Here is a 13,022-nt window from a genome sequence, read left to right as displayed (position 1 = left end):
GTAGTTTTACGGTGACCCGCATGGATTTAAATTTGTTGATTTTCACCACAACCACATATTAAAAAAAGAAACATCTAATTGTACACTAAATACTTTTATTTCATTTATATTTTAATTTTTTAAAACTACATAAAGCATAATAATAATTTAAATTGAGTTAATTTTTTGTTTTTTTTTTTTTTCATATGGCTCAACATAGTATATTTTGGAAATTGAAAAGATCACATTTGCGTTCATTTGAGAAGAAATGAATAAGATTGGGAAAATGAGTATTAAATTCAAACTTACAGACTATCATTAAAAAGGGACAATCGATCAAGTAAATAATAAATTAATAAATGCCTAGATGAATGTTGATTATTCTTTTTTTACGTAGACTCGGTATATTTTAAAAGTGGACTCCGAAATTGACCAATCAATAATGCTAACCATACACATTTTAATAATATATTTCTTTCATTTTGTCTCCGTTTTATTTTAAAAATACTTTATCATTTTAATTATTTAAAATCAATCTCATCTTATAAATATGTTCAAGTTTCCGTTTGAGTGAAGCCGTTTAGTGATTTTACTTAGAGGACAGAATTTGTCTGGGTTTTTAAATATAAATATTGAAATTTGTCAAGATGATAACACAACTTTAAATACATATATATTTATGTAATTATTGTTATACATGGCTTTTGTTTATCACTTTGAAGTGATTTTTTGGAAAGGGTTATATAAGTAGTTTGTAGATAAACAATCGTTTAAAGTTTCGTTTTCTAAGTGTTTGCTTTGGTTTAATTTTTATTTTGTTTTGTATTAGCTGCTTACTTAGCCTCTCTGTATTTCTGTAGTTTTTTTTAACACTTTCAATGTGTGTTTCGAATTTAGGACTCGAAAACATTATTGAATTATTTTTCAGCTTGTACTATAATCTTTTCATAGCGCATTTTATCAGGCGTATCCCAACAACTTTTCAAACATGTAAACACTAAAACGTTTCCATATTCCAGGGGTGTGTTCTCATTGCTCTGTAGCATTCTCAATTTGGGTATTAATGTAGATAAAATTTGGACTTCACAAATTGTATCACCGTTACAATTTGGACACTTGGGTACTGGCTCTTGCAATGGGGCTATAAGTAAAGGCAAGGTGTCACGAGAATATCTGCAAAATAAATAAAAGTAGATTCTTGTTTTTATTAGGAAAAGTATGTGGCAATACAACAAAACTATAAATGAGTACAAAGTTGACCATAAACAGAGTCTATGCGAACAATTTTCTGCGTAAAAAGACTTTCAGATACTCAAAAATAGTTTAAGGATAGGGGATATGTACATTTGGTAAATCTGTTTTCTTTTGCTACGGTTATCCTTAAAACTTTAATGAACAGCATCATGTTACACCTATACATCTCATCATATCAGGATGCTACTTTTAAACGCTAATTTGACCCAAAAACAAACTATTTTGTTACCTTAAAATTTGACCCGGATTCTGCTGGATGGTACTCAAGAAATGATGGAACATTAGATCACCATGTGCCGGTAATGCTTTTTCATAGGTTTCTTGATCTTCGGGTGTACCAGCCCCAACACCACTTCCAGCTCCGCTGCCACCAGCACTTCCTGGTGACAATGCTGATTCATCCTGCTTCTTATATTCTTGATAGAGTTCACGAATATGTTCAGCCGATAGAGAGCCTCCATATGAATCATAATCCTGACCCGATGCATTCATATCTAAATCAACCGCAATAAAATAGGGCTTAATTGTAAGATCTGATAATTTTACTAAAGGTCCTAAGGCGGCCGGTGTAGGTGTATGTTTGAGTAAGGCTATTAAATCACGTTCAGGCTTTTGAGGTGTCTCGACTAGCACAACATCCGTTTCGGGTCCTTCAATTTCTGCACATATTGCAGCAGAAGCACCACTGCAGGCATAATTTCCTTCATTTTCCACAGAGGCTGCAGCAGCAATGCCATTGCCGCCACCAGCAGCGGCATCAGCACAGTTGGCGTTAGGGTCTTCGGCTACATTTTGCGCTGCCCTCACATCCATTTGATTAAAATTCATAATCAGTTCATTATCCATCGAATTGCTTTCATCTTCGTCATCATCTTCATTCGACGAGGGACGTTCATCGCCACCACTAGACATTGGTAAATTGACATTTTTTCCACTAATTATATTGCCATTTTCCTCATTGGACTCATTACATTCATCTGCCTCCGTATCCATTTGTTCTATACTTTCTCGCACAGTTGTCTGGTCATCGACGGCTCCCCAATCATCAGCTCCACTACACCAGGACAATTTTCCCGTTGCCTGTTTCGCCTCCTTTTTCTTTTTTTGTTTATTATTTTTGGGTGATGCCACAGCTTTAATAATATCACTGTGATCGGGTGTATCCAAGTGTTGAGTTCTTACACATAGCCAACTCTTAGAGTTTTGCGAACAAACCGGATTCAAGCAGGCAAATATATAAAGCGTACGATGGAATTGAGACATTTCTAGAGGCGCATACAATTGTACTATCAATGGACGTACTGTGCCACATAAAGGACATGCTGGAATCTTTATCTCACCATTTGGCCAGTCCTGTAAGAATTGAATAAAGAAAAAAAATCAAGTATTAATCGCACATTGTGATGTCGATATTAGGATATTCTCAGTCTTTTATCCCTAAAAAAAGTTTCAGCAGTCAACAGCGAAAGGTACTGGGTGAAAAATCTTTCCATGCTAAATTCTCAATTCATTTTCTATATGACGGAATGCTTAGCACAGTCATTATATATTTTTTCCACTGTTCAACTCACACCACGCCATACCAATACACCAATATATAGTAGCAAATAAAAAATACTATAGAACATACCGCACTACCACCAATTTTATTTATAGTACTATTCAACAAGGATGTATGCTTATCCGTAATCTCTTCATCATCGTAGCCTAAGTAGACTGTGCTTTTATTTTTGGCCATGTTTGGAATTTTATTTTAATTTAAAGTCACTCAACAATCAATTTTTGATTTTGCACTTGCGAACAGACAACGAAGCGGAACAAACTTTAATTGGCGGCGGCATATCAAGTGTAAAACAATCAGCGGGCGCTGTGTATGGTTGCCGCAGTGGAAAAACTCTACTAAAATTGGTATTTTTTTCGAGTTGGTAACTTGTTTTAATTTGGGTATAATTTTAAAGGCTTGAAAAATGAAATTATTGATTTTTTTCATTGAAAAATAAATTCAAAACAAATATGCGCGCATCGGATTGCTTAACGGAAATTAAGAAATTGAAGTTTGTCTTAGATTGTTTTAAAAAAGAGATTTCATTTTTGTAAAACTGATGCATATTAATTTTAAATGATTGTATTTTTTATTCAAAACAATATACACACATACACAAAAGGTGTATCTGTTTTGACAGAATAAAGTCACCAAAAGAAAAAAATATTTAGGGGGTAGCTTTGTTCTACCTTTTATAATTGTACCAAGGTACCATGGGAAGAACTAGAAAAATAAACGTTAAACATATGATTTTACAACTTTTTCAATATTACACCTTTCACTAGAACTCATTGTCAAAATCAATTCTATATAATCAAATGGGGACCGGTTTTCTATTCGGCCCAGGGCCTCAATTCTTGTTCTATGAAAATGTAAAATGAAAACTTTATTAAAGAAAATAAATTTCAAATGAAAATTTTTTTAAAGGAAATATTTTTCATTTCATATTTTCATAGAAAAAGAATCCGGCCCCTGGGACTCAATTTTTGTTCTGTGAAAACGTGAAATTAATATGAAAGAAATGTCAAATGAAAAAAATTATAAAGGAAATATTTTCCATTTCATATTTTCATAGAACAAGAATCCAGCCCTCGGAAGTTGATTTGAAATGATTTTACCTTAATTTCATTGTATATCACAAATGATTTATATGTTCCCAAACCGCAAGAATGTAAAAGTTTTTACTGTGATAACCGATTTCCCTTTTGCCTTCGCCTTCGAAGTAAAAAAATAACAGTGATGCATTTGGTTATTATTTGGATTATGCATACCCATGAAAATAATTCTGATAAAATAAACCCGCATTAAGCACATTAATCCTGACAATGAAGGATAATCCGAGTGGAATGATTGTAGGCATGGCTCAATAAGACTTCAACTTCAAAGGAACTAGAAAAAATTCAACTTTGTACTATAGTCTTATTATGTCAAATAGACTTTTAAACGTGCAACAATTGGTATTGTTTGTTTTACATTTTTCACAAAATTCTTGGGGTTATTCCACAAAATTGAGTCCAAGATAGATGGAGAATATTTTAATACTGCCATTTACATCGAACATTGGCTTTTCTGTTTCAACTGAATACGAAACAGTCATAAATTGTTGTCATTACTATTCAAAATTTTACACACACAGCCGCTGTGTCGATGCGACGCTTATATTCTTCTAGCATTGTAAATACGCTTTTACCTTGTATTCATTCTACCGAGATGTAAACATAGCAATAATATGCATAAACATTTTTCAACACTGACATTTCGATTAATCGACTGTTCTTCGAGTGGAAAGGAGATGAAAATAAAATTGTGTCTCTTCTTTAATTTCTCACGTTTTCGATCTGGAGAGACCTCGTTCTATGCGGGTGTGTGTGTTTGTGTCCGAGAAAATGAAAAATTATTTTGCTCCGTTGTTTACTCATCAAAAAAGTTTTTAATTTTGTGTTGTGGATCGAATTTTTGTGAAAATTTATCGAATAAAAGGTAGAAAAGACAATACAATATCTGGCGAATTATAATTATATGAAATATGAATGTTTCTAAACTAATTATAAACTATATAAAGAAATAATTGACACACCCAACCCCCTTTCCTATCGGATTTGTCAGTGGGTGCAAGTGAAGGAATGATTTAAATGAACATTAGGGTGGCATGACTATATGATGACATAGATTTAATAATCAATATGTGTTACAATTTTAGATCCAAAGTGAATGTGAGGGGGTGCTTCGGAAGCGAATGTAAATAATTTATGGTCCACTGTGTTTAGAATAAGCCTAAATCATGACGGAAAAAATTACTTTGGCTGATGCCTTGTCTAATGTGGAGGTTCTTGATGAACTGTCCCTGCCCGACGAACAGCCCTGCATAGAGGCCCAACCGTGTTCGGTCATATATAAGGCCAACTTTGATACTAATTTTGAAGACCGCAATGGGTTTGTGACTGGTATTGCCAAATATATTGAAGAGGCTACAACTCATGCAAATTTGGTAAGTGCTCTAATTGAAAAAAAAAAAAATGTGACAGTAGTTTAAAATGTTTCCAATTGTTTTAGAATATATTACTTGATGAAGGACAGAAGCATTCTGTTATGTTATACACATGGCGTTGCTGCTCCAGAGCCATACCTCAGCCGAAGTCAAATGAGCAGCCCAATCGCGTTGAGATATATGAAAAAACTGTCGAGGTATTGGCCCCAGAAGTGAATAAGCTATTGAATTTTATGTATTTCCAAAGAAAAGCCATTGAAGCATTTTCGGGCGAAGTCAAACGTCTTTGTCACACAGAAAAACGTAAAGACTTTGTATCCGAAGCATATCTACTGACTTTGGGTCGTTTTATCAATATGTTTGCAGTCTTGGATGAATTGAAGAACATGAAGTCTAGTGTCAAAAACGATTACAGTACATATCGAAGAGCGGCTCAATTTCTAAAAGTTATGTCAGACTCGCATACCCTGCAGGAGTCCCAAAATCTTTCCATGTTTTTGGCTACACAAAATAAGATACGTGACACAGTCAAAGACACTTTGGAGAAGATTGTTGGCTATGAAGATTTACTCTCTGATGTGGTTAATATTTGTGTGCACATGTTCGAGACGAAAATGTATTTAACACCAGAAGAAAAACATATGCTGGTAAAGGTAATGGGCTTTGGCCTATTCCTAATGGATAGTGATGCTTGTAACATCAATAAGTTGGATCAAAAGAAAAAAATTCGTCTAGATCGAATTGATCGCATATTTAAAAACTTGGAAGTTGTGCCCCTATTTGGAGATATGCAAATTGCACCATTCAATTACATAAAGAGAAGTAAGCATTATGATCCCAGTAAATGGCCATTGTCTAGCTCGAATGCTGCCAGTCCTCAGGCAGACCTCATGGTTCATTTACCACAAATACGTGAAGACCATGTAAAATATATATCGGAGTTGGCACGTTACACAAACGAAGTGACGACAACAGTAAAAGAAAATCCATCGGATGCTGAGAATAGAGCAACAGCAGATTTGGCATTGCGGGGTTTACAATTGCTATCAGAATGGACAAGTGTTGTTACAGAATTATATTCGTGGAAATTATTGCATCCTACCGATCATCATCAGAATAAAGAATGTCCTGTAGAGGCAGAAGAATACGAAAGGGCTACCCGATATAATTATACATCGGAAGAGAAATTTGCATTGATTGAAGTCATTGCCATGATTAAGGGTTTACAGGTAAGTTGTCATTAATTTTAACGAAAGGGCTTGTTTAATGTTGTTCTTTGTTTTCCAGGTCCTAATGGCCCGAATTGAAACGGTTTTGTGTGAGGCCATACGCCGTAACATTTATTCCGAATTACAAGATTTTGTTCAACTTACCCTACGTGAACCCTTACGAAAGGCAGTCAAAAATAAAAAGGATCTTATACGTAGTATAATAATGTCTGTACGTGAAACTGCCGCGGATTGGCAGAAAGGATATGAGCCAACAGATGATCCAGTCATAAAGGGCAAAAAGGATCCCGATGGTGGATTCCGTATACATGTTCCACGTTTGAATGTGGGTCCTTCGTCTACCCAACTATATATGGTACGTACCATGTTGGAATCATTGATCGCTGACAAATCCGGCGGTAAAAGAACCCTACGTAAAGATATTGATGGAAATTGCCTTATGCAAATCGATTCATTCCATAAAACATCATTCTATTGGAGCTATTTACTCAACTTTAGTGATACTTTACAAAAATGCTGTGACCTATCACAACTATGGTATCGTGAATTCTATTTAGAAATGACCATGGGTCGTAAGGTGAATAAGTGTACGGTACGTCATCAACACAATGAAGAGTGCAAGGATTTGATAACCATGGAAAAACGTATTCAATTTCCTATTGAAATGTCAATGCCATGGATATTAACCGATCATATTTTACAAACCAAGGAGCCATCAATGATGGAGTAAGTGAAAAAATACAAATGATGACAGATCACTATAAATTAATAATATAAATTTTGTTGTAGGTTTGTCTTATATCCCCTGGATTTGTACAACGATTCGGCTCATTATGCTTTAACTGTATTCCGCAAGCAATTCTTGTATGATGAGGTTGAAGCTGAGGTTAATTTGTGTTTTGATCAGTTTGTTTATAAGTTGAGTGAACAAATCTTTGCTCACTATAAACAATTGGCTGGAAGGTAATATAATTCATTTTCGTATTTATTTTAATTGATAATTTTATTGTGTTCCTTATAGTATATTCTTGGACAAACGTTTCCGTTTGGAATGTGAAGTCTTGGGATTCAACTTTCAATCATATCCTCGAAATAATCGTTATGAAACCTTACTCAAACAGAGACATGTACAATTGTTGGGTAAGTTTTGTGAGATATTTATACATTAATTCGTTTAAATAAACATACTGGAAATAAAAAAAAGAAAACTTACATAAACTTAAAATTTTATAGGACGGTCTATTGATTTGAACAAGCTTATAACACAACGTATCAATGCTAATATGCACAAGAGTATTGAATTGGCAATAAGTCGCTTTGAAGGCAATGATATTACGGGCATTGTGGTAAGTAATAGTAACAGTAATACATTATATATAAGTAACTTACATCTACCTAATTGTCCTAGGAACTGGAAGGTCTTTTGGAATGCAATCGAATTTGTCACAAATTATTAAGTAAATATCTAGCCCTAGACAATTTTGAGGCTATGGTAAAGGAGGCCAATCACAATGTCTTGGCACCATATGGTCGCATAACACTACATGTGTTTGTCGAACTAAATTATGATTTCTTGGTAAATTACTGTTATAACGCAGCCACAAATAGGTAAGCTATTAACTTGCAGAAAAAAACTAAATGTTTTAAGATTAATACATAATTATCATTTAACAGATTTGTACGCAGTAAAGTGAATTTGGCCTCAGCACAGCCCATGCAGCGTGAAAAGCCTCCACAAATGTCTCATTACTATCTTTGGGGTTCGAAACAATTGAACGCTGCTTATTCGACTCAGTATGGTCAATACACCGGCTTTGTTGGCGCTCCCCATTTCCATGCCATGTGTCGTCTGTTGGGCTATCAAGGCATTGCTGTTGTTATGGACATAATACTCAAAGATATTGTGAAACCATTGATACAGGGCTCTTTGTTACAATTTACCAAGACGCTTATGAGTGCTATGCCAAAGTCATGCAAATTGCCACGTTGCGAATATGGTTCACCGGGTGTATTGAGTTATTATCAAGCCCATTTGACTGATATTGTCCAATATCCGGATACAAAAACCGAATTATTTCAATCATTCCGTGAATTTGGTAATTGCATTATATTCTGTTTGTTGATTGAACAGGCCTTGTCACAGGAAGAGGTGTGCGATTTGTTGCATGCTGCATTGTTTCAGAATATTTTCCCAAGGCCGTTCTGCAAAGGTAGGTGTGGGAGTTATTTATTTTTTAAATAAAATTTGTAAATCGTACATACTTTTACAGAAAATGAAAAACCAGAGGCCAAACAAAAACGTCTGGAAGCCCAGTTTGCCAATCTTCAAATTGTCTCTAATGTTGAAAAGTTAGGCACAGCAAAGGTAAGATACGCTTTGTAGAATTAATTATGTTATTATATTATAAATAACGCCAACATTTGATTTTAGCAAGCAATGATTGCCCGTGAAGGTGATCTCTTGACACGTGAACGTCTCTGCTGTGGCCTTAGCATTTTCGAAGTTATTTTAAATCGCATCAAAAGTTATTTAGATGACCCGGTTTGGACAGGTCCAGCTCCAGCCAATGGCATTATTCACGTTGATGAATGTTCAGAATTTCATCGTTTATGGTCAGCTTTACAGTTTGTCTATTGTATTCCGGTACGTGGTACAGAATACACAATTGAGGAACTATTTGGAGAGGGCCTTAATTGGGCCGGTTGTGCAATGATTGTGCTATTGGGTCAACAAAGGCGTTTTGAAGCCTTAGATTTTTGCTATCATATTTTGAGAGTACAACGAGTCGATGGCAAAGACGAGGATGTGAAAGGAATTGTAAGTTCTTTTAAATTCAAAAATCCTATTTCATTTCATATAATATCTATTATAATTTTAGAAACTCAAACGCATGGTGGATCGTATACGAAGATTCCAAGTATTAAATTCACAAATATTTGCTATATTGAATAAATACCTAAAAGGTAGTGATGTGGAGGGCTCAAATGTTGAACATGTGCGTTGCTTTCCACCACCGCAGCATCCTTCTGTAATATCTTCACATTATCAAGATCCGAATAAACTACGGCAAAGTATGAATAATTAAACGCATGCATACACAATTATTTAACAAGCACAAAAATGTGCATCAACAATTAAACACAATATTTATATAAACAAACATATATATTTAATAGTTAAAACAATTAAACAATAAGCAAAAAAACAAATATTCTTCTTAGCCAGTATATTAGTATTCCTTTATATTTGTTTTCATTTATAAGCAAAAAAAAATTAAAATAACAAAAAAGAAGAAATTACCCAACATTGTCATTTGCATTTTATTAAAATTTAAGTAACAAAAACCGTTTCCTTACGAATCACCACCATCAACCACCAAGACCACTACACAAGACCTGTATGAAGAGGCCAAAGATCATATTTTGTTTATTATGCTTTCAAAAATAACGCAATTTCTATTGGTTTGTAATTACAGTCAATCAACCACATGCCTTTTTTGTCTGCTCCTTTTCTTTAATAGTATTATATTCACTCGATGTTTTTCAAACGAATGCATTTTAATGAATCACACTTACACACAATGGAATTGCATTTCTCTATTTCTGTTTTAGATATTCTTTTTATATTTACATTTTCATAGTTATTTGGTATAGCGCTATGTATACATAAATAAATATATTACAAATATACTTTATGCATATATCTATCATTCAATATATGAATATAATACGTAATGGCATAAATGTAACAAAGCAAAAGGAATCAAGTTTCTTTCAATAAAACGAAATTTTTTATAATCGTAGCCAAAAATATAATATCTAAATTGGTTTTATTTATTAGAATTAAGAAGCATAAAGGTCCCCTGCCATTGCCTTGACCATGGACGGTGTTGATTTTTTTAAATATCTACCTATATCTGTTCTTGAATGTGTGTACAACGCCGGGTATATTCAAAGAAGACATCAAGAGCTCTTTTCAATATCAAAAATAATGTGTAGCGTGGAGCAACATGGGGAAATCTTCTCTAAGGAATAAAATATCAGCATTTGGCGAACTCTTGCGGACGTCAGACCAGACCGGTAAATATTTTTTTGTTTATATTGAGTAAGTGCGAATTAAATAAGTTATCGTGAATAGCAGTAATACATGCAGATGTTTTGGTTCTGCTAATCTGGTTCGAGGTTCGAAATTCGGCTACCTTAATGGGCTGTCACCAGAGATATTCTGGAGTTAGTTGGGTAGGTTTGGCGGTGCAATTAAAGAGGTGCAGCGTATTGTGCGGTCCTGTATCACTCGTTGACGTCAGACGTCACGCACATCTTCATTAATTCGTGCTCAATATAAATTGAGACGACTGCACCATCTTGAACGTAATTGCGAAAAAAACAACCCTTGTGAGAGGGTCTCAATACGACCCAGTAGGAATACTAACTTAAGGGGAGTTCAATATATGTTTTCAATATTCAGAATAACGACTCTATTCAAACGGAGCATTGTTGATTCTAACGAATGATAACACTTCATTGAAACAAGTTAAATGGTATCAGTCGGTTTTGCCGGCATATGTTAGTTTACTACAATATATTTTGACTTACATTATGATTATTTAGAAATTTGGCCGTTTATGGAGGAGATACGGAAGGAGTCCACTTCTTATCTGAACTAACTCTGACGTTGCCATTTTGGACTATATCGACAACTTCCTTTACTTTATATGAGATATGTGTTAATTTTTGGATAATGTTGAAATGTGCAGAAGGTACCTAATATAGTGGGCTGAAGTGTTTCGATTATGGATGGACACAATTTAAAGAAACCAGGCATCTATCACAAATTTTATGGGAATAACAGTTAATCACAATTTTAACGTTTTGTGGGGAAGGTACACACCAGATCTCTGGTTGAGAGAAATATTTAAATATTTCAAGTTTAAATAGAATCGCTGACTTGTTTCCCAAGTAATGGGACATATAAGTATTTAACATTGTGACCCTTTGTGGGGGAGGTATCAGATGGCGTAGGCCGACCTATCCTATCATCTTCACATCAGATTTTGTTAATAAAATGTTGCAAACCTGTGAAATTTGAAGGAATCGATTACTTGTTTTTCATTTTATGAGAGATGTTATTATTCACAATTTATGATCCATTGTCATAATACATCTTCACATCTGATCTTGTGCCGAGTTCAAAATTAATTGGATACTTATTTCCCATTTTATGAGAGTTATACTTATTCAAAATAATGGACCTTTGTGAGGGAGATACGTGATAGTGCGTACTGATATTTTCCATTTTCACCACTGGCATAAATATCGGGATTTGCAATGTTTGCACAAAATTGGACATTTCGTCTTTGTTCAATAAGTAATTTATTTTCTATTTAAATGTTTACCTTTTGTAGGAGAGGTAACGGAAGGAGTGGTCCGATTTTGCCTATCTCCGAACTTGTTATAAATTTGATAATAATAACATAACAATGTACCAAGTTAAAGAGTTGTTGTGCGCATCAACCAGCCAGACAGACGGACGGAAACTTCTAAATTAAATCCAAAAATCCTGAAACGTCCACATAGATTTAGGCCATAGGATTGAGGGTATAACAAGAACAGCAGTTGCGCTGCTATGGGCCAATGAACTCAATTCGAGGACCTTTTCAGAAAAGATTTCTGAGCTCATCGAGGGGACATTTGTGAATGCGGATATAGGGGGGAAATCTCTGCTCTTCAACCCAAAACACCTTAGAATAAAAGGGCCAAGCGATGAATAATAAGAATGAATGCAGCAATAAATTTGCAGGCAGTACCTCCAGCGAGATATCGTGGCGAGACAGAGGCAAATGATAAAATATCTACCAAGCAGCTACTTAAGCTACACTGAGTGGTCTACTCTGGTGTCAGATGAACGCAGTTGGGTTGAGAAGAATGAGCTGGCTGTATGCAAAGCCGAAGCCCAAAGCAAGTAATGTTCTTCTGAGAGCCTTAAGTAAGAAAGACAAAGTAGGCAGATAGCTCGGGGACTACCCAACATGATATGTATTCAAATGGTGTGGCTTTTAGAAAAAAGTCCAGGTTTAAAAAACAGATTCTTTTCTTTTTAACTTCCGCATCGGTTTAAATAACCACCTTTCCGATGAGGTCCATATTAACCACATCAGTTCAATGGAACCGACTCTAACCTGGGGTTGGTACCCTGAATTAAGGACAGTTTTGTTACTGCATCCGTCTTCTAGAAAAGAATACTTCCCCAAAATCAGATTAAATACAGGGTGAGATAAAAAACTGCAACAAAGTCAAACGCCATAATTTTTACTTTTTTTAAATTTTATTGAATGAAACCAAAATATGTTGGAAATAGCATCAAATTTCAGAATAAGTTTAGATTTGTTCGAATTGGTCACCCTTCGCACGAATTATGGCCTTCAAACGGCCAATGAAACCGTCACACGCTACACGAATGTTGCTCTGCGGTATTTTGGCCCATTCCCGACAAAGCGCTTGCTTGAGGTGATCGACACTGTGGTATTTT

The 13,022-nt window shown here is 34.8% G+C and overlaps 2 protein-coding genes across 2 annotated transcripts; one reads left to right on the top strand and one right to left on the bottom strand.

Annotated features, from left to right (window-relative positions):
• Positions 1-78: 78 nt before the first annotated feature.
• Positions 79-3,083, bottom strand: LOC131804316 (programmed cell death protein 2-like). Its single transcript, XM_059127005.1, has 3 exons — positions 2,864-3,083; positions 1,463-2,586; positions 79-1,152 (listed from the first exon to the last, which is right to left on the bottom strand). Exons 1-3 carry the CDS (start codon positions 2,969-2,971, stop codon positions 897-899), a joined length of 1,488 nt encoding a protein of 495 aa, XP_058982988.1. The 5' UTR covers positions 2,972-3,083; the 3' UTR covers positions 79-896.
• A 1,512-nt stretch (positions 3,084-4,595) lies between these two features.
• On the top strand, positions 4,596-10,309 carry LOC131804319 (cytoplasmic FMR1-interacting protein). Its single transcript, XM_059127009.1, has 12 exons — positions 4,596-4,756; positions 4,977-5,264; positions 5,330-6,493; positions 6,552-7,219; positions 7,283-7,456; positions 7,515-7,633; positions 7,727-7,839; positions 7,902-8,101; positions 8,168-8,703; positions 8,764-8,858; positions 8,925-9,311; positions 9,373-10,309. Exons 2-12 carry the CDS (start codon positions 5,058-5,060, stop codon positions 9,577-9,579), a joined length of 3,870 nt encoding a protein of 1,289 aa, XP_058982992.1. The 5' UTR covers positions 4,596-4,756; positions 4,977-5,057; the 3' UTR covers positions 9,580-10,309.
• Positions 10,310-13,022: the final 2,713 nt, after the last annotated feature.

The sequence above is a fragment of the Musca domestica genome, unplaced genomic scaffold (genome assembly GCF_030504385.1).
Source record: "Musca domestica strain aabys unplaced genomic scaffold, Musca_domestica.polishedcontigs.V.1.1 42, whole genome shotgun sequence".
Taxonomy (NCBI): domain Eukaryota; kingdom Metazoa; phylum Arthropoda; class Insecta; order Diptera; family Muscidae; genus Musca; species Musca domestica.
The sequence above is the reverse complement of the archived record's forward strand: the minus strand, read 5'-3'. Positions and strand labels throughout refer to the sequence as shown.

What these genes read in the sequence shown, in the direction of transcription:
- LOC131804316 (XM_059127005.1), bottom strand. Translation starts at nt 2,971, where the DNA reads ATGGCCAAAAATAAAAGCACAGTCTACTTAGGCTACGATGATGAAGAG. An exon ending in ATAAAATTGGTGGTAGTGCG is followed by an intron (nt 2,587 to 2,863) that starts GTATGTTCTATA and finishes CAATTCTTACAG; the next exon opens with GACTGGCCAAATGGTGAGAT. An exon ending in AATCCGGGTCAAATTTTAAG is followed by an intron (nt 1,153 to 1,462) that starts GTAACAAAATAG and finishes TTTATTTTGCAG; the next exon opens with ATATTCTCGTGACACCTTGC.
- LOC131804319 (XM_059127009.1), top strand. Translation starts at nt 5,058, where the DNA reads ATGACGGAAAAAATTACTTTGGCTGATGCCTTGTCTAATGTGGAGGTT. An exon ending in AAGGAGCCATCAATGATGGA is followed by an intron (nt 7,220 to 7,282) that starts GTAAGTGAAAAA and finishes ATTTTGTTGTAG; the next exon opens with GTTTGTCTTATATCCCCTGG. An exon ending in GAGACATGTACAATTGTTGG is followed by an intron (nt 7,634 to 7,726) that starts GTAAGTTTTGTG and finishes AAAATTTTATAG; the next exon opens with GACGGTCTATTGATTTGAAC.